General features: G+C 42.1%; 2 protein-coding genes across 19 annotated transcripts in view; one reads left to right on the forward strand and one right to left on the reverse strand.

The window, feature by feature from the left end:
- Window positions 1–7,916, forward strand: part of APBB2 (amyloid beta precursor protein binding family B member 2) — a 329,929-nt gene extending 322,013 nt beyond the window's left edge. For all 14 annotated transcript variants that reach the window (XM_075930527.1, XM_006129478.3, XM_006129479.3 and 11 more), the window contains one exon: window positions 1,178–7,916. In XM_075930527.1, coding sequence (XP_075786642.1) covers window positions 1,178–1,345 — 168 coding nt within the window. In that variant the 3' untranslated portion in view covers window positions 1,346–7,916. The remainder of the gene's footprint in view (window positions 1–1,177) is intronic.
- Window positions 7,917–8,061: 145 nt separating this feature from the next.
- NSUN7 (NOP2/Sun RNA methyltransferase family member 7) overlaps window positions 8,062–24,867 on the reverse strand; it is an 86,817-nt gene continuing 70,011 nt past the window's right edge. For all 5 annotated transcript variants that reach the window (XM_006129491.4, XM_075930535.1, XM_075930536.1 and 2 more), the window contains 4 exons: window positions 24,559–24,660; window positions 20,063–20,180; window positions 13,646–13,760; window positions 8,062–9,198 (listed from right to left, as the gene is read on the reverse strand). In XM_006129491.4, the coding sequence (XP_006129553.1) occupies window positions 8,548–9,198; window positions 13,646–13,760; window positions 20,063–20,180; window positions 24,559–24,660 (986 nt within the window). In that variant the 3' untranslated portion in view covers window positions 8,062–8,547. The remainder of the gene's footprint in view (window positions 9,199–13,645; window positions 13,761–20,062; window positions 20,181–24,558; window positions 24,661–24,867) is intronic.

The following is a 24,867-nucleotide window of genomic DNA, read 5'->3' on the forward strand; positions in this document are numbered from 1 at the left end:
CAATTTCTGCCCTCAGATGGCTCCCACTGACTTGAGTAGGACTGTACATACAAGTTCAAAAGCAGAGTTTGCTTGTACAGGCAGTCCCCGGGTTACGTACAAGATAGGGACTGTAGGTTTGTTCTTAAGTTGAATCTGTATGTAAGTCGGAACTGGAGTCAGCTGCTGCTGAAACTGATCAGTTTCAACTGCGGCTGAATCTGGATGCCAGTTCTGACTTACATACAAATTCAACTTAAGAAACCCAGGCGTCCCCAAGTCAGCTGCTGCTGAAACTGATCAGCGGCTGATTCCAGGAAGCCTGGGGCAGAGCAACTCTGCCTGGGGCTTCCTGTAGTCAGCGCTGGTCAGTTTCAGCAGCGGCTGACTTGGGGACGCCTGGGGCAGAGCAGCTGGGGTGCTGCTGGGTTGCTCCAGTAGCGCGGAGGAGCCGCGCTACTGGAGCAACCCAGCAGCATCCCAGCTGCTCTGCCCCAAGCGTCCTGATTCAGCCGCTGCTGAAACTGACCAGCAGCGGCTGAATCAGGACGCCTGGGGCAGAGCAGCTGGGGTGCTGCCCCGTTGGTCCGGAGCGGCGCTGAGGGACCAACCCGGCAGCCCCCAGCTGCTCTACCCCAGGGGTAGGCAAGAAAAGCCTGGTCTGCTGGGGGAGGGGGGCACTAGCTGCACCCCCCCCCCCCCCCCAGCAGACCAGGGAGACGGAGAGCAAAGCTGCGGAGCACGCCTGCAGGGGGACAGCTCAAGCGCGCCCGGGCTGTCCCGCTGCGGGCGTGCTCCGCAGCTTTGCTCCTGTCCCCCTGGTCTGCTGGGGGAGTCCAGCATAGCCGCTGGACCTCCCCAGCAGACCAGGGACACCAGAGCAAAGCCGCCCAGGTGGCGGCTTTGCTCCTGTCCCCCTGGTCTGCTGGGGGGGTGCAGCAGCTTTGCTGGACCCCCCCCCCAGCAGACCAGGGAGACCGGGAGAAGCTTTTCTTGCCCCGGAGGACACGGGTGGACGACCCGCCGCCTGTGAGCTCCAGGGCGAGAAAAGCCCCGATCGTAAGTGCGGATCCGACGTAAGTCAGATCCGCGTAAGTCGGGGACTGCCTGTAATGTATAAAAAGTATGGAATTTATAGTTCTGATATGAGGCTATTGAAATACACTAATGATTGTGGAACATGTTTGCTTTGTTGCAGTTACGGTATCAGAAGTGCTTGGTAGCCAGACCTCCTTCACAGAAAGTTCGACCACCCCCTCCTCCTGCAGACTCGATGACCAGAAGAGTCACAACTAATGTCAAACGAGGAGTCTTGTCCCTTATTGACACTTTAAAACAGAAGCGTCCTGTTTCTGAGATGCCATAGCTGCTCAAGGGAAAGGATTCTTGTAACACTTAATTGAAGATAAAATAGCTACACTAAAGAAAATGAACTGATGTTCGACCTTCCATTTTAAATTGCTGATGCTTTGTCTTCAAAGAATTTATCCATATCAAAACAATGTTAGACAAGCATGTTCTCTCGTTCTTGCCATCATCATGTGATATGAAAAGACGCATGAGTGATTTTTTTGCTGTCAGTGAGTTACATCATGAGCAGTGGAAGGTCTATTTGATTGTAAATATTATGAACATTACCTAAATTCACACAAAAACAGAATATGGCCACGTCCCTCCTAGTGAACTAATGTTAAAGTCCTTGGAGTGATTGCCTGAATTATAGTTTCACCATCTTCTTGAGCTGGATTTGTCACAAGAAAACCATTAAATCCTACAGCACTTTGCCCTGTTTTCAACACTGGAGTAGGTACAGAGTATTAGTTACCATAAATTACTGTAGTTTAAATACCAAGTTTTATTTTTACAAACTGTACCTGTTAGTGAGTTTTAAAATGTGTGTTGGCATTGGTTTAGCAACCACTTTATAACTTGGCCTGACATGCCTTTTGAATCATAGTGATCCTATTTCATTTAATGTTTATGTATTATGATTTTGAAGAAGAAAAGTTTTGAGTAATTCAGAGCAGGATGCATCACCTGTAGCCTTTCACCCCAAAACAGAAAAAATTTTACCTGGGGCTGTTAAATCTATTCTTGAAAATCCTACATGGTGCAACAAAAATGTGATTTATTAAACTGTAGGTTCTTACCATCTAGAATTCTGAGAGGGACCTATTCAGAACTGTTAGATATGATACAAACTAGAACGCTACACATTGTCCCTGTCTTACTCCTGCGTGCAAACTTTCAACTGAAGGCCTGATCACAACGTTCTTTCATTTGGAGTTTGGTGCTGTGTTAGTAATTACATGAGATGCAAAGAAAGGACTATTACATTTTTTGTTGTGCAAATCTGTTCCCATTTATACCACGATGAGGTTTCATTTTACTTTTATGCCCTTTTTTGTAGCAGCTCTCAACAAAGGAATGATGGAGCTACATGTAGTATAATCTGATTTCAGAGCTTTTGTTCCAAAGCTCCAGCTGTGTTTGTTCACTCAACTGTAAATTCTTTGACAACAAACTGGGTAGTATTGCCCCTTAAAAGCATACATTGTACTAACCTTTGAATGCACCTATTTGCTTATCTTTTTTCTGTGTTTTTCTCCCTTGCCACAGCTATAGGTTGGTACTACAGTAAAAATGAAACATTGCAGATTTTTTTAACAGTGTTAAAAAATTTCTGTCTCCATTGTTAGATGTCTGCCCTGAAGGCTGATCCATCTGGGTCTGCTGACACTATCATTCTAAAGCCACAGTGTCTATATGGCTATAGTGGCTACTGCTATAGCAAAGTAGCTATGCTCAACTGGTCAAATAGACACACGTGGCTAGCAGCTAGCATGTTGGATACCACAGATCTAAAGGGACATTGTCAAGATCGATAGGCCCAGAACTTGATCTAGTTTTCCCTTTATATCTGTTTAGTAGAGGCATTGTTTTACATTAATGGTTGTGTATTTTCTGGTTTCAAATTGGTGGCAGTTGCTATTCTTGAGTTACCCCAGTAACAAACAAATTAAGCTGTGGATGCAAGGGCCAAAGCATGATGATCACTTTTACCTTTTAGTTTGTAAAGGAATTATGGGCAATTACTAAAAAAATGAACTTGGCATGACAGAAATGTGACTATACTGGCAAATGAAAAATTGATGTTCAGGTAGTGTAGAAAAAGGTTCAGCTCCATGGACACGAGCTGAGAAGGCCAGTGCCCTGAAATCCTCAGAACCCAACTGGTGCCTTTTGTGGCTCTGACTTGACTGAGATGTCTAGGCACTACTGTCATATAAAGAATAATATAACACAATGGGATACCCTTAGCTAAAACACTTGCCTGTGGGCCCAGTTCAGGAAGGTATTTAAGCATGTCCTAATTTTAAATCCCTGTTTAAAGCTAAGCAAGTGCTTAAGTCCCAATGCAGGAACAAGGTACAGGCAGTCCCCGACTTACGTGGATCCGACTTACGTTGGATCCCTAGATACGAACGGGGTGAGGCAACTCCCGCACATGCGCAGCAGCATTCCCGGGGCTCGCTCACCTGGGTCCTAGGATCCTCCTCCTCCTCGGGCCGGCTCCGACTGGGGTCCCGCAGAGCTGCCGGGCAGAGGAAAAGTGCCTCCCCACGCCCGCTGCCCCCCCCCCCCCCGCGGCCTCGCATCCTGCACGCCTCCCCTCCCCCCCTGCCAGCAACAGGCTGCCCCCTCCCCTGAGCAACAGGCTGCCGAACAGCAGACAAAAGCAGCCTCTCCTCCCCTCCTCCCCCTATACATGCTGGGCTCCCTGGGCAAACAAAGACTCCACCAAAACAAACAAAGTGCTGGCCTCATTGTGTTAGCAAAAAAAGGACCCTCCTCCTAGAACCCTGGGTGGTGTGTGGAAATAAAGCTATTAGCTCAAAGCATGGTGCAGAGCTGTTTGGTATTTGATGAGTTACTCCTTTAGTCCTGAGTTTGTCACAGGGACAGAAATAGATGTGAAATCTTCTGAACAGGGGAACAGACAGCAAAACAAACATTAGAGGGGAGTTAACCTTTCCCTATGCTATCCAAAACTAAAAAAAATGTTTGGCTAGAGTTTCCCCTACAATATGTACCAGTTCCGACTTACATACAAATTCAACTTAAGAACAAACCTACAGTCCCTATCTTGTACGTAACCCGGGGACTGCCTGTATTCATGTATCTCAAGCCTGGTTGGAGCACTTAGGCTACAAGAAGCTTGCACTCACATTCACTCCCTTGTCTCTGTGGGTACCTGCAGCAGTAATTTCAGTGATCCCTCCTGGGACCAGCACTATTTCCCCACAGTGATTATCAGTAGCCATCATATGGTAACATCGCCTAGCCCTCACCACCCTGGATCAATATTAAAATTACTGATCTAGAGAGGTAAGATGCTGTATTCATTAACACTCTCCAGAGTTAGCCAGTTATCTGAGGTTTTCTTTTAATTACAGAAAATACCTTGACCGTGTTGTCTTAAAAATCCAGTTTGAAACTTTCCCGGGATTCAGATTTGCAACTAGTTTTAAAATGTATAAATACATTCCATTGGAGATCCATTGCATCTGTGTGATGCTGCTGCTCTGTGGTGGCAAATTACAGGACCTCTGTTTGTAATTAAATAGCTATTGTTTTTTATTCACTCCTTGGTTTGATTGTTATCTGTTGTCAGGACCATGAACACTTAGCTTGCTTTCAGCAGCAAAGCACATAGAGAGTCAGGGATGCAGTAGGTATTGAAAAGGCAAAAGATAGCAATGTATTGGAAAGTCACAGATCATGCCTTTAGTCTGCCAGTTTTACCAAAATACTGATTAAGACCTTGATTCTGCAAAACCTAGGCACCTGCTTTATAAGCACACTAGTCTCACTGGCTTCAACAGGATGACTCATGCTCTTACAGGTTATGCACATACCTAATTGTTTGCAGGATCAAGGCCTAATTTTGTAAAACTAATTATATTAAAAGACTATGTTGACTTACTTTCTGCCATGGCCAACAATTATGGCTGGTGCATGCATGAGAGCAAATGCCATTTTACTTAACCTTGTAATGATACTTCAGTTACCTATGCATTCTTTATATCTAGTGATTCTGTAAGTAGACATACACTATGCCTTGTATGTCTCATGTCATTTTTGAATTAACCTGTTAAATACAGCTTAAAATATTTTTATTTTATTTATTCTATTTTTACTGAAATAGCCTGCATTATGATGTTAATGTACTATCTTTACTGGACATGATCTCACAACATATCCAGTGCTAAGTAATCTCCATGTACTATAGGTTACCTAAAAAGGTGGGTTTTGTAATTATTTGTAGTCACATTTTTATTCGCGTATGTAGAAGAAATGGCAAAACAATGTGTAAAGCTAATTCCTATTATTTTATAAATGCAACAAAGTAGAGGCAGATATCACAGATCATCTTTAATTAATATGCTCCTTTGCAAAAGCAAGGAGATTTATAGCCACAGCTAATGTCTACAGCCTAAAGCCTTTCCTTTGAATGCTACAGTTTTTAGATTTTATTTAAACCACTTATGATTTCATTTAAAGGGGAGAGGAGAAGGTTTTGTAAAGATATAAGAATCACCTACAGATTGCATGAAAGGACATTGATCCCACTTGCGGTATAAGTTCTTAGTGATAAACATTGTGTAAAGAGCTATATGTACCTCTTTCGAAAAAAGAAGTCCTTTCTTAGAGTTGCAGAATGTAAAGCTATGGAATAATTAATCCATTAAGATTCTTCTGTGTCATTTACTAAGATTTCTATATCCCTTTTCTTTTAATTTTATCAACTCTTCTAAGGCAATGAAGCAGGGACATAAAGCTTAGTAAATCACGTGCAAAAACAGCTATTTTTACTTTGATAGCTGATATTAGCTCAGCCTTTACAGCTTTAACATTTACACTGTTACTTCTATCTGTGCAGGCTTAGTTATCTTAATATATTGCTAAAAACCTATGCTGTACAGTCACCAAGCAAAAGTTTGATTTATTTAAATATTTGCAAACTAGAAAGGGAAAATGCACATTGTTTATCAGTCAGAGGTCAGTGTTATATAAAGCAGTTGATTGACACTGAAAAGAACTTTTTTTTTTTTGCTGTTGACCACTTTTACACATTTAAATGTAATCTGTTGTGAGAATAAATTTAGATGCATAAAATGCTTGACTCTTGTCACTAGTCTGTAAAGTTTGGAAATCCATTCATTCCTGGGACAGAAACTTGGTGGGGGAAGGAGAAAGTCTCAATGTATTTACTGTTTAGAGTTAATACCAATACACTGAACATTTCAGAAGAGAGACATTAATGTATTTTCTGAATTATTTAGTGGTAAATATGGTACATATTAAGGAACATATGTTACACTCTAATGCATAGCTTAAAATATAAATTGTTTTTAGGTCCTAGAAAGCATATTTTTAATGCAGAGAAGAGGAAGTCAGAAATTGTCCCTTTTAAAGGTTTGGTTTCATTTATATGTTGCTGGTGCAATTCAGGGCCAGTGTGGGAATACCTAAAATTTGCTAACAGCTGATGGTAGAGTGGCTTGTGAAGCAAGTTGTTCTCTAGCATCATATTTATTACTCCTGGCTCTTGCACAGTCTGGTCCGAGAAACTGAACCAGCCACGGAGCGCTAATCTTGATCTGAGACCCATTGGTGGGACAGCAGATGGAAACTTATAGTAATGTGCTGTACACCGTATGTGAATAGAGCTTGGACTTCCACTGCCAGATCAGTCAACTAGCATCTTTTAATGAGCACACTATTTTTTATCTTTGAGACAGTTTATACTTAGTTTGTTACAATATCCACTTAGTATTATTTAAAATGAAAAGATTAAAAAAACCTTTTTGCCTTCTCTTTCCCAACTGCAGAATCTCTCACCCCTGCTACCTACTCTAAGCTATTCTTAGTAACTGTTTAGAATAAATTAATATAATTTTCCCTTTATATTTTCTATTCCCTTTCTCTAAATTGTGGTGTCTCTGCTCTCACCCTCATTGTGAACTATGCTTTTAAAATAAAAGCACTGATTCCATTTCCACTGTTTGGGAGCCACAGCTAATGGGAGCTAGGGGGGACGAAGGCAGCACATGTAGCTGCCTATCTGTGCCCCAAACTAGGAAAAGCAGGGATATGTTGGACACCCACTTGCAGGAAGGGAATTGCCTAACATGAGCATCACCCAGCACCATAAAACCCCTCCGGTGCCCTAAATCCCTCACTCCTGGCCCTATACCCTGAACCAAAGACTTCACCCACTGAAGCACTTATTCTGGTTAACTCTTAGTTAACCAGCACCCTCTTTCCTCCCACATGCCAGATAACAGAGCTTGTACTGTACTTTAATAGAATGACATCTTAATGTATTTAGCAAAATGCAACCATATATTAGCTAGAAATGATTAACATTTAATGTGTTTAGAATGAGACATAGTTTAACTTGCAATCTGATGTTCACATATAACTAGAAATGCTGTTTATTATTTTCCTCCTCAATTACCAATGTCAACCATTTTGAATGTTTCTAAAGAAATTGTTAAAGGCACATAAATGTAAGCCAAAAAGCTTGCTGTTTTGGTATTCAGTGTTCCTATTTTGCTTACTTTTGTCACCTGCAGGGATACAGAATAAGAAACATTTTTGCCATGTATACTTCTGCCACTCTCAAACTATTTCATGAAAAGTAGCATTTGAGTTTGTATACCCGCCAACATTAGGCTGAAAATTATGATCGTTATAAACCATGTCAGTAGTGTGACATGTCAGATTATAAATCAGAATTCATTTTAACATTACAATATCTAGCCAGTTCTACAATGAAATTTTCTATTCAGTATTTTTAAAACAAAATATCCTCTGCTTCTTATTAAAGCACATCTGACTGAACAGGGCCATTTGTGCTCCCCAGCTGTGTGCACAAAATGTTCAACACAAGTACATAAAATGTAGGCATTTGAAAAATCCACTGGCATTTTAGAAAAAATGGTCTGGCTTATAATTTAGATTGTGCGGTCACATAGATAATGAAACTTTTCAACAAAGATGATAACTGAAAACTATAAGATCAGACAACCTTTTAATTTCATTGTTCTTATGTGAATTTTTACACCACTAAACAAAACTTGCAAACATTGCTTTTAAAATTTAGTATGCCCAGATATTTATAGAAGGGTATAAACAGAAGGCATGTGTCAATGTCACATTCTACTGATTAGCAATTAGATAAACAACTTTTGAGCTCATCCCCTAAGTATCTGCATAATCTACTATAGATGTTACTTTGTTTATTTTGAGTCAGAATTTAATAGCTGGTGTGAAACAACCACATAATAGACTCTTGCAAAATATTCCCCTGCTAGTTCCATAAAAGCCATTAAAAGGTACTCCTTAGAAATGTTCCCTTAAGATAAGTAGTGTCCTGCACAGATATACCCTGCTAGCATCTAAGTATATGAATCAACTAATATAGGAATGTTGACCATTTTAGAAATATAATTTCAAACGATGAAGAAATAACTATGAACCAGTTAAAACATTTCATCTTCAAATCCATGGTCGAGAGTGCTTAACCATAGTTGAAGGTAAGGTTTCCTTTGATTTGATGACTCTCTTGGATAAAGAAGGTATAAAGTCACGTGCTGAGCTCTTTTTTTCAATCCAGCTATAGTAGTAATGTTGAGTTGAAATTTGAGATTTATTCCCTTGAGGATTGAAGTATGGCACCATTACTGGAGGCAGAACTATTTCCACAGGTTTCAATACAACCATTTTATCTTCAGCCCGTGGCTTTCTAATGTGTGTCCGTCTCTCAAACACCTTACTCATAGATGACAAATTGGGTGTATTCTTCAGCATTCCTGGCAAGGAGGAGTTTGAGATGGGTTTGGTAATTTTCTTCAGTTGAATGGAACTGTTTGTTTGCTTCATATTCTTTTGTGAAATATCACTAATTGCTTTAATTGGTGAAACTTCAGAGTTAGTATCAATAGGTATCATTTCTCGGTTCAGGAACTCCACAATATTTGATTGTACCCAAGTATCTTTAGGAACATTTCTTTGCGGTGTTACTTTAGATTTTTTCTTCCTCTTCTCCTCTCTCTTTGATGATTTTCCTATATCAAGACCTTCCAGTAATCCTTTTGCTGCAGCACGAGCTAAAATGTCTTTGACAGACATGATTTCAGCTGGATCCCTCTGAAATTAAAGATACCAATATGTGTACTCTGATTTAATTCCCTAGCATACACCTGTACTCCATTGTTAAATGCAATGAGTCATGGTATCTGGGTACAATGAGGTGTATCAATCACATGCTGGCAATGCAGGAGTTAATAGTTGGGGACTAAGAGACCACACTTCCTCACCTTTGTGGGGCACGCTTCCCAGGAGAGAGTGCAAATAAAAGGAAGCAGTTTGTCTCCCTCTTGCTCCTCCTGGCTAAAGGGGACAGCAGTCTTCTGCTGCTGGGACTCTAATCTACTGAGGCAAAACTTAACTAATGGAATACAGAACATTACTATCCATGTAGTTACCTTTGTATGCCCAATCTTTTTAACAGAGTCTGTGGTCTAGTTTAGAGAAAAGAAATTGCATTCCACACTTGTGTGTTCTATCTGCAGTTTTTCTTAATCACTATGTGCTAGTGACAAAGGAACTTCAGCAAGGTGACAGAGTATTTCTATACTAATTATTTTTAGATGCTAAGAATATCACTGGGATTCACAAAGCTTGAGTTTGGTGCATAGTCACCCTATATAATGAAGTGGGGAGGGGTACCTCAGAATGGGAATCTTAGAAGCCTGCAGACTAGGTGGCTCCTTGTCTGAGCTAACCAGTGGGAGACACCAAGCTGAGAGCAAGCCTTCCTCTTAGCAAGAAGCTGGGGAAGAAGGGCAAGAGAAAAGGCACCACCTTCCTCATAACTTTTTAGCCCAGACCCACCCTCCTCTTAAAAAAAAGAAAGGAGGTGCCACTTCTCAAGTGAGTTGTAGGCAATGGGTTATAGGACACTCTGATGTGGGATTCTATCTTGCTGTAGCTATTTCCTTGTGAACATATAATTCAACAGAAACTGAGCAGGAGGACTGGATCCTGGGTCTCCTACCTACGCAGGTGAATGCTCTAACTACCAGGCTACAATGTCCTTATTATTCTTGCTTGCCTTTCACTTTCTGTTGAACCTATTCTATGTTGTGGTTAAATGATGAAAGACTCGTTTGTTCCCAGCTCTTTTTAACAGGAACACCTGTCCTTCCCAGTTTGTGCACTATTCTGGGGTTTAGCAGAGAGGGAGATTCTACCACCACCGGGGCCAGGCAGCTACAGGATCATGGTGGGCAGATAGTGGCTGCAACAGGGCTGGGACTGTTGCCAACCCCTCCTATGGACAGGTCATGGGTTGGGGACAGGCCATTGTGGCCAGATGGGTGCTGGGCCCCAAGCGCAGCCATGTTGGCTGGACAATACCTGGGGCCATTGCTGGGGCTGAGCCAGGCCACAGGGCCTACTTCAAGAGTGGGGCAGTCGGAGACAGAACGCAGAAGCCAGATGGAGGCTGATTCTGCTCCCCTTTCCCTGCCTGCCCACTCAGTGTGGCAGGAGGAGGATTGGGGCTGCCATGGTGGGACAGAAGCAGGGCCAGAGCTGCTGCCATTCCCTCCCAATAAGCCAGCTGGGAGTGTACCCCCAGCTGATCCTTACCAGAGTGCTGTCAGATCGTGCCAGAGCAGCACACCACCTCTGGATATATTTAACCTAAGTATTATGGAGTTAGAAAGAGGGATGGGAATGATACTGAGGGCTAGAATATTTAGTCTGAAATAGCTCAGTGAACTTTCTATAGAAATGGTGGGAGCTCCATCTGTGGCAAAATCTAACATCTAAAAGTATTGGGGGGGCTGGACTCCTGCACTGGCTGAAAGTTAGACTTGATCATTTAATTTTTTTTTCCCATTTAGAATTCTCATAACACACCTTGTTGTCATTACCTAGGGATGATATGCACTATCGACTAATCGCATCCCCCTCAGCTGCCACTCTGCATTGTTTAGCATAGGGAAGCTGGTGCATGGAGACACTGGGTCAGTCCCTGTTCCAGGGTCTCTTATCACGCAGCATACAACCATCTCCCCGCCTTGCGGCCACTCTGCATTTTACAGCCCTGGGAAGTCTCTTAAGAGATGCATTTTAACATCCCTAGACTGAATGAGCAAATCAATCATATATTTGACTTCCATCATTAATTACCTTCACCATTTTTTCCCATGAGAATTCATCCCCTGAAGAAAGAGAAATGACAAGCCACCTCAAAAGTACAGGTTCAACCTCTCTGGTCCAGCATGATTTTAGTTAGCCAGATGTCCACTTATCGTGGGGTAAGGCCAAGTTTCCTGTGGTCCAACAGAATTTGTTTATAGCTGCCAGTCCTGGATCTCGTTGTTTAGCTCTCATTTACTCCTAAATGTGTCTTCTGAGAGATCAGCAACCAATGGAAATACTGGTATGCTGTTAAGTGTACACGTGTCAATACAGCAAAAGATAGAACTACTGTATTGCAGAAACTGGAAAAGGGCACATTGATACATTGTTCCATTTATTCACCTCAGCAAATAAAAAGAGCCACTCACTACAATACTGACTGCCTGTGGTTCTGCAAATACCCTGGTTCGACATGCTGGACTAGAGAGGTTCAATATGTATCATCTGTGGTCATCATTTTTCCAGCCCAGGAGAGCACTTATGTAAACAAAAACTAGGGCAACTATTCTTTATACAATTTAAAAGCTTGACACGGCAAACACAGCATGTAATGCTTATTATGGCCAAGAGTAGCCCAGACATAGGAGCAGGATCAAAGCTGGAAACTACATTCTATATTGTATTTTAGCTAAATCTGTTAGTTTCAGTAGAAGCTGTATTTTGGACTTTATCAAGTGTATGTAATAGTATGCATATGTTTGGAAGGAGAGCCTTTGCACTTTAAAATAGGTAATTTAAAAAAGATGTTTTTCTAGATACAAAACACTCAAAATTTTTAAATTTTAGGTTTAAAAGCAGGACGACAAAATTGCGATCAGAATTCTAAAAGGAAAAGTGGGGTAAAAACCAGACTTCTTTTGAAAAACTTAAAAACCAACAAATAGTCTTGAAGTACCTCAGAGACTAACAAAACATGTAGATGGTATCATGAGCTTTGGTGGACACAACCCAGTGCTTCAAGACTATTTGTTGAGTTTTAAGTTTTTTCCAGTTACAGAGTAACTCAGCTACCTCTCTGAAGCTTCTTTTGAACAGTTCATCAAAATAAGCTCCTTCATTTTTTTTTGGCAAAGAAATCTAGAGTTGGAGACAGTACTGGTGTGTGTCAATTAGTATATTACGCTCTCTCTCTCTCTCTCTCTCTCACACACACACACACACACACACACACACACACACACACACAAAATGGGACCTCCCTGGTCGCCCTGAGGACCCAATTGGTCCCAGATGAGAAATTTTTCTAGACCAAGGGATGTCATTTCAGCTTCACCCTTCCCAACCCCCGGCTGTCCAGCTGATTTGCACGTCAGCCCCTGTCCACTCTCCAGCCCTCTGCACTGTGCTGAGACTCTCTGAGCCTGGAACATGCACAGTCATGCCAGACCACTGATGTTTCGGGACCAGAGAATCCTCGATTTTAGAGGTGTAACTTGTATATTGTACAGTAGACAACATTCAAAAGATTCTACTGAAAGAAGCATCAAAACATTCATGTAAAATGAATTACAACAAATACTTTCTAAAAACTGTTTATTTTGGGGATTCGGTCCTCACTGGAAACTTTTTGCCTTACAATCCATGGTTACATACAGTGGCGTAGTTGAGGAGAGGGAGGGCAGTTGTCCCTGGGCGCCACGCTAGGGCGAGTGCAGAGAGAACGGTGCAGGCGAGTCTGACGTGGCTGTGGCAGGGCCAGGCAGTCCCAGACCTGCCTGTGCTGTTCTCCCTGCTTGCACCAAGGGGCAACTGCCCCCTGTCTCTCCCCACCCTTGCTACAACCCTGGTTACATAATAGGAGAAAATTCTGCTTCGATATTAGTGAGTCACGGAAACATGTATAGCAGTGCTTTGATCCAAGGTAGGCTGTGAACAGCTTCATTCTTTAACAGTCTCTCTGCTTAACACAGTTTCAATCACCATGTTAAACATACCATGGTAACAGGGAGCAAGGGGACTGGGGGGGAAAAAAAGAGTAACTGCATACCAACCCAATCCTCTCTAAAAATGTGGGAGAGCTAAGAACTAGATCAAGCAGTACAATAGATTAAATTTGTCACACAGCACCACCTCTTTGATATATAAACAGTAAACAGAAAATGTGAGCTTTCAAGCATATCTTAGCATAGTGCAGTTGGATATTTCAGTTGCACTTGCCTCTAGAAAAACTATATTGCACTGTGTGCTAGTTTCTTCAGTCTTTTGCGTAGCACATTGCAACAGCTACTAGTTCACTGTCTTGCTGTTATTATTACAGTGAAGTCAGGTAAATTATGAATATTCCCTTCTGTCTATTAGTTTTAATTTGTATTAAAAATAGAGGCAATCATATATACAATGTTTTAAACAAGTACTTTTCCCAATGCATACTTTTATGGCTTACCTGTCTTGCTAGAACAGCTAAAAAACAGCAATTGGAAATCTCTGATGGCTCCATTTTGAAAAAAATATCAGAAGGGCTCTCTGTTTCTGAGTTGCACCACAGAGGAGGACTAAGCCTGTAAATATTACAAACTTGTAATTTTAAATGTGAAATAAGGAAACAGTTATTTAAGTAGAGTACTGTTGAATCATACAGCTTCTACAGTACATAGACTGATTTTTCTTACTAACAAAATAGGGTGTCTAACATGCAATTTATATTACTCACTTAAAATACAATTATGATTAAATTGTCAAATTCTGTGACAATTCTCAATATTTTCTCCCTATATCTATATATATATATACAGATGATTTTCCTGCCAGGTGACAGAATGATATCATCACATCATCAGTCAACAGGCTCTCTTAGCAAGGTGAAAGCAGCTGGAGACGGTAGATGAGTGAGTGAGTGAGTAGAGGGCACAGCCCCTACTAATTAACATGAACCCTTTACCAATAATAATCCTGTACTAAAATTGACACTTTTTAATGTTCTTTATTAATTTCAGTGAGTTTATGAAAATGTAAGTCCAATTATCAAACCATCACTGGGCTTTGAGTAAACAGAGAAAATAAAAATGTTGATTTGTACTAAACACAAACACATTAATTAAAATGCATTAAATACATTTTTTTCTTTTTTTAATAGGATAATATCACATTTAAATTATATGTGAAGGTTCCTTGTGTGTGTTGCTACATTTTAAAACTTAAGGACAGCTGTATTAAAGGCATCTACACTAGGGTTGGCCATGTCTAGCTAACAATTTGTCATGATGGAACCAGTCTAAATTGAATCCTAAGTATAGAATCATAGAGCTGGAAGAGACCTCGGAAGGTCATCAAGTCCAGCCCCCTGCCCAAGGCAGGACCAAGCCCAACTAAATCAACCCAGCCAGGGCTTTTTTAAGCCGAGACTCAAAAACCTCTAGGGATGGAGATTCCACCACCTCTGTAGATAACCCATTCCAGTTCTTCACCACGCGCCTAGTGAAATAGTTTTTCCTAATATCCAACCTAGACCTTTCCCACTGTAACTTGAGACCATTGCTCCTTGTTCTGCCATCCGTCACTACTGAGAACAGCCTTTCTCCATCCTCTTTGGAACCTCCTTTAAGGAAGTTGAAGGCTCCTATACAATCCCCCCTCACTCTTCTCTTCTGCAGACTAAACAAACCTAAATCCCTCAGTCTCTCCTCATAGGTCATGTGCTCCAGTCCCCTAATCATTTTGGTCGCCCTCCGCTGGACCCTCTCCAATGTGTCCACATCCTTTCCATAATGGGGGGCCCAGAACTGGAAATAATATTCCAGATGTGGCCCACCAGAGCTGCAAACTTTCAGAGGATGCAATCTATCCCCTCATCCAGGTCATTAATAAAAATGTTGAACAAAAGCAGTCCTAGAACAGATCTTTGAGGTACTCCGCTAGAAACCGACCGCCAACCTAACATTGAGCCGATGAACACTACCTGTTGGGCCCATCAGTCTAGACAGCTTTCTATCAATCTTACAGTCCATTTATCCAATCCATACTCCCTTAACTTGCTGGCAAGAATATTGTGGGAGACCGTATCAAAAGCTTTGCTTAAGTCAAGGTATATCACATGCACTGACTTTCCCATGTCCACAGAGCCAGTTACCTCATCATAGAAGCTAATCAGATTGGTCAGGCATGACTTGCCCTTCGTGAATCCATGTTGACTATTCCTGATCACTTTCCCCTCTTCCAAGTGCCTCAAAATGGATTCCTTGAGGATTCCCTCCATGATTTTTCCGGGGACTGAGGTAAGGCTGATTGGTCTGCAGTTCCCTGGATTGTCCTTCTTCCCTTTTTTAAAAGATGGGCACTACATTTGCCTTTTTCCAATCATCTGGGATCTCTCCCGATCTCCACGAGATGTACTATTATACATTTTGTTACTTAACACATTTTCTAATACTCTATATACTGCCACTGTAGACAGGGTCTTGGAGAACGTTTCGATAATCAAGGGTGGAAAATGGCATTACTTAAATTTTCCTCTAGCAAATTAGCATCCTCCGCCTTTTCTCCTATGACAAATTTTGTATTTGCATTTATATATAAAATATAAACTACTGTATTTGTTTACACTTCTGTACTGTGATTTACCCCTTCAATCCACAAATGTATACAGAAACCACTTTAACAATTATGGGAGCTGGATTGGATGGTTTGTATTATAAACCTCCACTTGAAACACTTTGTCTCCTTGGAAAAACAGCTTCAAAATCCAGGAGAACTAATACAGCCAGGCATCTTCCTTACTTTCATTATATTTTTCTATGAAGTTGCTCAAACAAGACACTAATGTCAATACATATGCAAGAAAGCCTCCGTTTTAAAGATCCCATGACACTTGAGTGGAGATTTGGTCCAATCACCTTGGCCAAAATTTCTCCTTCACCACTTCTATGCAGCAGGGTACACATTTGATTAGTCTTATTCTCAATTCCAGTGAAGTGAACTAGACTGGCGCCAAAAGTATTTTGGTTTGTGAAGGGTTTTGCAATCTTTTTGTACCTGCAAGATTCTATGTAAACAAAGTAAAAACTACATTACTATATATCTGAGTGTTTGCATACATCCATTTGTTCAAGAACTCCTCCTAAACGGTAGGAGCTAGGACCACGAAATTCAGTATACAGCTTCCTGTTATCATAACTTAAAGCAAGGTACAGGTTTGGTTATGTCAGGAAAATGAAATTGCTTATCATAAAACTATAAAGAAATAGGCAGAATCACCAGGCAGGTGAGAGGGACTTGCTGGGGGGGCACATCCCCATCCTGGTCCGGCCCGGCCCAAGCCAGAGCCTCCCACCCCCATGCGCCTTTTAGGGAGGGCAGTAAAGGCTAAAGCTTCCCCCCTCCCCAATACGTAAAGGGATGTTACTGGCTGTTCCCTTTGTCAGAGAGCAAGGGGAAAGTGCAGTTTCCTCACTCTGGCTGGGGAGCATAGGGGGCAGACAAATCTGGATCTGGCCCAACTGAGGCCATGCATCCCTCCGCCAGCTGTGCCCACTGGAGCTGCAGCAGCCATTGAGAGGCACTTCTCACCTGGCCCCTGCAGTAGTCAGAGAGCTGGAGTAGTCATTATTGAACCGCTCATCACCATAGCAATGATTTAAATTAAGCATGTACCTTTTCATTTTATTTTCCAAAACCAAAAGCTGAGTAAAAGACCAAACAATGCCAAGTAAATCTTCTAGTGTACTATAAACAATGAGTCTGTGTCTAGACTGCATCCCTTTTCTGTAAAAGGGATGCAAATTAGACACATCGCAATTGGAATAAGGGATCTTTCGGAAAAGGCTTTATTTTTCGAAAGATCCCCGTCTAGACTGGCGCTTTTTTCCGGCAAAGCTCTGAGCCGGAAAAAAGCGGCAGCCATTTTTATGCAAATGAAGCAGGGGGGATTTAAATCCCTGCTTCATTTGCAATTGCGATGTGTCTAATTTGTATCCCTTTTACGGAAAAGGGATGCTGTCTAGACACAGCGTGATAGTACAATTTCTGAATACAGAATGATGCAATATCTAAAGCCCAACATTAGTACTGAGATAGGTTTTTTCTTATTACTTTAAGAGTCTGCATACACGTTAGGAATGTTAACAAACGTGTATTAGTGTAAACATGTAACCTCAGGATTTTTCTAGCAGCTGCATGTTTACATGCACAGGGCAGGCAGGAGCCTGTGCTCATGGGGAGCCGGTTTGAAAGTCGTTTCCCATGAGCACCAGCACCTGCCTGCCACCCCGCCCTTTCTCCCCAATAAGAGAGGCAGCAGCACCAGGAGGGGGGTGGGGGGAGGAGACAGGTGGCTCTGCAGGACCCAGGAGGCGCCAGGAGCCAGCTTGAAAGACAGCTTCCTGCATGTACCTACTCCCGTTTGTCCTCCCATCCCGTGCTGCTGCTTCTCTATCAAAGGGAGCCCAGTGCTTGTGAGAAGCCTATTTAAAAGCCAGCTACCCCAAGCACCAGCTCCTGCCTGACCTCCAGTGCTGCTGTGTCTAGATCTAGAAGCAGCAAGGGGGCAGGGTATATGTAACCCTCATGATTAACGGATAGGCCCAGGCTCATTGGTTAATTGTGTAAATGGCTATACATTAACTAGGGATGCCAGATGGTTCACAATCTACATTACATCTTATTTAGAAAATACCAGACATTTATATTTTCTCAATTTGTTTCCCGAACAAGAAAGTTCAAAACTGGACACCTGGCAACCCTAACACTAACATCTATAATACACATCTGGAAACTGAGCACTTTTTTTCCAAAGATGGCAGGGTTTGAAATTGTGTAGCTTGGATGACTTTACACACTGATAGCTTAATGCCACAAAGGAAATATTTTTTTAAAAATGAATTGCTTTTTTTCTTTGCTGTTTGATCTTTTAGTTACCATCTGACAAGCCTATATTTAAGTTTCCTAGTCTCAAACCTGATTCAGTTTAAATTAGTTTTCTCCCTGCTCATGTTGGCAGTGAGAAAGCAGTACTCCTACAGTCTAGGACCATGTTACAGGCAGTCCCCGAGTTACGTGGATCAGACTTATGTCGGATCCCTACATATGAACGGGGCTTTTCTCGCTGCGGAGGACGCAGGCGGCAGACCCCCCAGCAGACCAGGGAGACGCGGAGCAAAGCTGTGGCGGCGGGACCGTGGTGCATCTCAGCGGTCCCGCCGCCCGCGTCTCCCTGGTCTGCTGGGGGGGGGGGGGGCGCAGCTTGTGCGCCCCCCCCCAGCAGACCAGGCTATTCTCGCCGACGCCTGGGGTAGAGCAGCTGGGGCGCTGCCGGGTTGGTCTCGCAGCGGCGCTCCTCAGTGCTACTGGACCAACCCGGCAGCACCCCAGCTTCTCTGTCCCAGCTGCTCTGCCTCGGGCTTCCTGTAGTCAGCCACTGGTCAGTTTCAGCAGCGGCTGACTTGGGAACGTCTGGGGTAGAGCAGCTGGGGTGCTGCCGGGTTGGTCCCCGCAGCGCCGAGGTGCGCCGCTGCGGGGACCTACCCAGCAGTGCCCCAGCTACTCTGTCCCAGGCGTCCAGATTCAGATGCTGTTGAAACTGATCAGCGGCTGATTCCAGGAAGCCCGGGGCAGAGCAGCTCTGCCTCGGGCTTCCTGTAGTCAGCCACTGGTCAGTTTCAACAGCGGCTGAATCTGGACGCCAGTTCCGACTTACATACAAATTCAACTTAAGAACAAACCTACAGTCCCTATCTTGTACGTAACCCGGGGACTGCCTGTATTTCCATTCCAGTAATACTCTACTCCCCACTCTGCCAAAATGCAGATCAGAGAGAAACTGTGCAATCAGATCAGCCATCTGGGAGTAACACACTTTGCACTTCTATATCACCAAAAGGAATGGCAGGTGACAGAAAAATATTTAACATTACCATGACACAAGGAAGATGGAGAGGTCATGTTTTAGGATAAAAATAAAAATTCTGACCTAAAGTATGGTCAACATTTGGTGTAAGAGTGAATAAGAATTTGTCTGATTTTTTTGCCAACTTTTTGTTTTACAAAAAGGCAAATCTGCTAAAATCATATACTTGACACTTCTGCTTTTACCTCTAAGCTGGTGTTAGGCAAGCCATACAAGAGAAAATTTTGGGATTAAATCAAGGACCCGGTCAGCAAATCTAGTCCTTTTCATTGGACAACATATAGTAAGGAGGTAGAATTCAAACCTTATCAGACATTATAACAGATTTGCTATAGTAAAAAGTTAGAATATCTCTGAAACCATGCTCTGAAGGGGATTTAAACACAAGAAATGAAAAATGGTTTAATTCACAACTACTATATATTAAGTAATATACTGTGTGTATTCAGTTCTTACCTATGTAGTGGACAGAATTTGGACGGTTTTCCTTTTAATCACCATGTTCTTGAGACAGGGAAGGGAAATCAGACTGCCAAGCCTACAGGAGTCTCATGAGCTTTGGGGATCTCAGGACAACTGCAGCAGCCTGGTTGCCTCCCAGCCTCAAGGAAGCTGAGCAGACAACTAGGTCCTATATTTTGAGGACATCCTGGAATATAAAAACTTGGCTTTCTAGCTAAGACATGAGTTCATTAAACATGTACCGCCCATTTAAACTGGTCATAGAGAACAGATAGTTACGTTATTTAAGATTTTGGGAGGGAAAGAAGATAGCAAAAGCTCCCTTTACTTAAACATTATTCATCATTTAGATTTAAGAAATAATAATCTTCATAAGTTCATAAAATAGATATCTATGGCAAATGTTCAACCAACATAGCTGACCAAAGTTAAAAATGGAAATATGTATTTAACTCCTCTATATGTTCTTTAGTCTTCCTCAGAAAGGATTTTATTCCTTACCTGTAAGGCTGTACTTTACTTCCTTCCACTCCAGATTCCAGTGCTTTGTTCACTACTGCTTCATTTTCTTCTGGATAAATTGAACAAGTGCAGTAGACAATGGCTTGCATTTTATTAACTATAAACATGCAAAAGAACATTTTTCTAGTTCATTTTGGAATAAGGAAAGCAATTTAAAATTCAAAAATCTATGTACAGTATATATTTTAGAAATGTGCATCTGTCTTTCTGTCTGTTTGTGAGTCCATTTGTTCAAGAACTCCTAAATGATAAAAACTAGGACCACCAAATTTGGTATGCAGCTTCCTCTTATCATAACTCAAAACAAGGTCAGGGTTTGATTTTGCCAGGGCAATGAGATGTGCCAGGAATTCATTTGTTTCTCATACAATGGAAAGGGAAGGGTCTGATAATAGGGAGTTATACTGTGGAATGGCACTAGAAGGGCGGCAAGTGCCCCAGCAGGAAGCCACTGGCTGGCAATAGTGACACCCAAGCCTGCCCTGGGGAGCAGCCGTCTGTCAGCATATCCCCCCTGGACTCCCCCAAACACACACCAGGGGGAGGCCTGCATATCACTCTCACCCTGGGGTGAAGCCAGCAACCAGAGTGTACAACCCCCTCCGTCCCTCCGTCAGCACTGGGAAGAAGCCGGCAGCGTGGGTGCATGGCCCCACTGCTGCCCCAGTCTTCTAGTATAGTGTTTCTCAACCTTTTTTTCCTCATGGCCCCCTTCTAAGCCTCGTTCACCTCTGTGGCCCCCCCATAGCCGCTGTTAGTTAGAAAAAAAGGTACATAATTTACCTAATGTTCAGGTTTTTTTCATGTGGCCCCCTTGAGGTAGGTTGTGGCCCCTGAGGCCCATGGATGAGAACCACTGTCTGTATCCTAAAACGTACTTCTATTTCAATTGTTATGAAAACAATTGGAAAGTTATTAAATTAATAGTGAATAACATGCAGAAATATTCAGTGGATGCTCAGATCATAGACGTGAACTAGAAAAGATAGTAAATCACCTTTTCATCTCCCCCTCGCATGCAAGTTAGTACATTTCTTGTAATCTGTCCAGTGTATTTTAAACTTTCAAAGCAACATAATGTCCAGGAAATTTTCCAGCTATGCCACCTTCTAATACATTGCATTTCCAGAAAGTCTGTATTGCTACTGAGATTACATTTTTCCTTTTCATATGTCATCCTATCTCATATGGTAATGCCTACATATGCCAACCTAAATAATTTCTCTCCAATGCATTTTTATTTAAAGGAATTTCAAATATTTGCAGACATGGGCACAAATCCAAGCCTCTGTATCAACTGTGCTCACACTGCTAAGAAAAGAGGGGCTAGGTGGAAATGGAATAGAGAATTACAATTGAAACTCAGATTTATGAACACCTTGGGAATGGAGGTTGGTCGTACCTCTAAACAAAATATTACGGTTGTTCTTTTGAAAGTTTATAACTGAACATTAACTTAATATAGCTTTGAAACTTTACTGTTCAGAAGAAAAATGCTGTTTTTAACCATCTTAATTTATATAAAATGAACACAAACTTTTTATTTAGTAGTTTACATTTAACACAGTACTGTACTATATACTATTTACTTGGAGTTGTTTTTTGGGGGGGATGGGTACGTGATGGTTGTTTGGTTTCTGCTGTCTCACTGCATGCTTCTGGTTCCAAATGAGGCATGTTGTTGACCTGTCATTTGGTAAGTCTGGTGATCATAAAGCTTCTACTGTAATTCACTTTTTTACAGACTTCCCAATCCTGGTGCCATGACTAAGCCCCTAGGCAAGTTCTTGACATAATAACTCAAAGATGTCATAGTATGGACTTCCTACCATGCCCTTAAAAGCTAATCTAGCAGCTGGGGACACTAAGACATAGGAATCCCCAATTCATGTCTCCTGCAAGGGGACAGAGGTGGCAATACAGATAGTGCACTATTTGCTATGACCCTATACCACTCTGAGAAATCCCTAGCTATCTAGAGGACATCTTTGTGCTGCTAGATTGCCAAAATACATGGAACAGGAACCAGAATTTGTGCCTTAACTCCTCCTTAACCACCTCTTTGGTGAAACTATACATACTTAGTTCTTCTAAGTTCTTCCACATGATTCAGTCTCTCTACACTCTTACTTTTTCGTCACTTTGAGCCTTCAATTTATATTTCTGGACATTAAAGAGCCCATGAACTGAGTTGTACCAGAGCACGAGAGAGAGACATGCAATGTCTGTATATGTATACCACAAACCATGGCTGCTATATCACACTGCAAATGTATTCGTAATGTGTGATTAATTATTACTGGGGACCAGCAGGACCACTGATGCTCCTGGACTGGAGAGCTCAGGAGCCTAAGGATAGTAGGGCCAGCCAGGGCTGGGGGCAGCATGGGACCAGGGTCAGTCTCCATGGCAGCTTCCGCCAGTATGCAGCAGCCCCAAGTAGCATGGGGGCAGCCCCCCATGTGCAGGGTCGGAGCTGGAGCCCTATGACAATGTGGGGTCTGAGTTCTCTTGCAGCATCCCGGAGCCCTGTGGCAAGCAGGGACAGAGCCCCACAGCAGCCACAAGGAGCACACAGCCGGGACTCCACAGCAGGAGCTGGAGCCTGGGCTTCCAGGAAGGTGGTAGGTAGCAGCTGGGCAAGCAAGCCAGCCAGATTCAATGGGAAGGAGGTGAAGCCATAGCAGGGAGTGGGCTCGGAAGCCAGTGGTGAGGAATTGCTCCTGATCCAGCATATTGTCTCATTCGGAAGCAGTCAGGTCCTGATGGTGCTGGATCTGGAAGGTCCAACCAGTATTTATACTGCCACAGCACCTAAAAGTCCTAGCCCTGCTACATTTAAAATTTAGGTGGACATAGCTATAGTGCTCAGGAATGTGAAAAAAGCTACACACCAGAGCACCGTTGCTATGCTGACCTAACTACTGGTGTAAATACAGGTCAATGGAAGAATAATTCCATCAACTTAGCTACCATCACATGGGAGGTGGTGTTCCTACAATAGAAAAACTCCTTCCATCCTCATAGGCTGCATCTAAGAATATAGGGTTATGCTAGCATAGTCATAGCACTATAGAAATGCTACTGTAGTTCCTGTAGCATAGGTCCTAGTCATGGGCTACAACCCCATTGTAAGCACTGCATGATTACAGAACAAAAATACTGTGCTTGCCCTGAAGTTCATTCTTGGGTCTCTTTCTGCTTCTCAGGACCTTCCCTCCAACTAAATAGTTTTAAGTATTTTTCCTTAGCTTGAATAGTCTAGAGAGCCTTAGTTTCTGCGATGCTGTCATTAATCTCTGTGAATGAACTAGAATAGTTAACTTGTTAAACTTTTTGTTTAACCGGTTAACCATTGTGCTGTGGGGGTGGGGAGGGTACTCCAGACGAATCAGGTCAGGCCTGCCACACTGCGGGGTGCTCTAGCCCAACTGGAGCATGTTCCCGCCCATGGCAGAGTGTTGTGAGCCAGGCCTGGCTGGGCGCTGATTAGTTAGTTACCAGTAAGCCTCACCCGGTAAGATTAACCAGTTTCCCTTTTACATATAGAATGCACTAATAGTCTGATCCTGAAAAACACTTCTACATGCCCTTCCAAAGTCAAAAACTTACAATATATGCTTCTGTTTACCAGCCTTTTTTAGTTACTCTTGATTCTTTGGTCTAGATCCTGAACAGTGTTTGAGGCACCTAACTCATACTAATTTCAATGCGAGTTAGATGCCTTAATACTTCAAGATCTGGGGCTTTGTTCACACACTTCATTTTTATTTATTGTTTTAGGTATTACAAAGTAACATTTTAAAAGCATCTAAGTCCCACTGAAACTCAACAGGAATTGCATGCTTTTGAAAATGTCACCTTATAATTATCTATCACTTTACTACTGCAACTGGTAACAGGGAAAGAGTTGTACTGACTGTTTTAGTGTTCTTCTTTAACTTTAGTGCATGAAACAAATAAGGAGGCAGGACTTTGTATCTCTTATATAAATGTTAGGAGAAGGGAATTGTGGTAATAAATTTATTCACAGTAGACTATATGAGATGGTCATTATTTTGAGTATGTGGTACACATTTAGGCTATGCCTAGATTACATTCCTCTTTCAAAAGAGGGATGTAAATTAGACATATCGAAATTGCAAATGAAGCTGGGATTTGAATTTCCTGTGCTTCATTTGCATAATTGCATCAAAGCGCTTTTTTTTAAACACTATTTCGAAAGTGAAACCGTGGTCTAGACTCAGTTCTTTCTAAAAGAAAAGTCTTTTTCGAAAGATCCTGTACTCCTCAAAAAATGTGGCTTACATTCAAATCCCAGCTTCATTTGCTATTTCGTTAAGTCTAATTTACATCCCTCTTTCGAAACAGGGATGTAAGTCTAGCCCCTCTGTTGAAGATTTAAAGTAATTTTTTTCATACATTGCATCAAATTATGGTCACATTTTTCCAGACTTGAGAGTAAACAAACTTACAACGCATTGCATGCATTAACTCCAGAAGTTGCTGCTCAGCGAGAATATGGAGTTTTTTTTCAGCCACAGATCCTTGAGAAAGGTCTCTCAGCAATCCTGCATCTGAATATGAAGTTATTAAAAACAGTAGTCAAGTTCATTTTTACATTTAAAACTCGTGTCCATATTTTATAATACATTTGTTTTCAGGTTAATCCATTCCGTTTTCACTGAAAATTCTCTATTAATAGGCTTGATTACTATTAATGTAGTGAAAACAGATCACAGGACCTGCAAAGTGCAAGGGTGCCTACATGATTACTTTTTCCC

This window comes from Pelodiscus sinensis, chromosome 5 (assembly GCF_049634645.1).
Source record: "Pelodiscus sinensis isolate JC-2024 chromosome 5, ASM4963464v1, whole genome shotgun sequence".
In the NCBI taxonomy this organism is placed as follows: Eukaryota; Metazoa; Chordata; order Testudines; family Trionychidae; genus Pelodiscus; species Pelodiscus sinensis.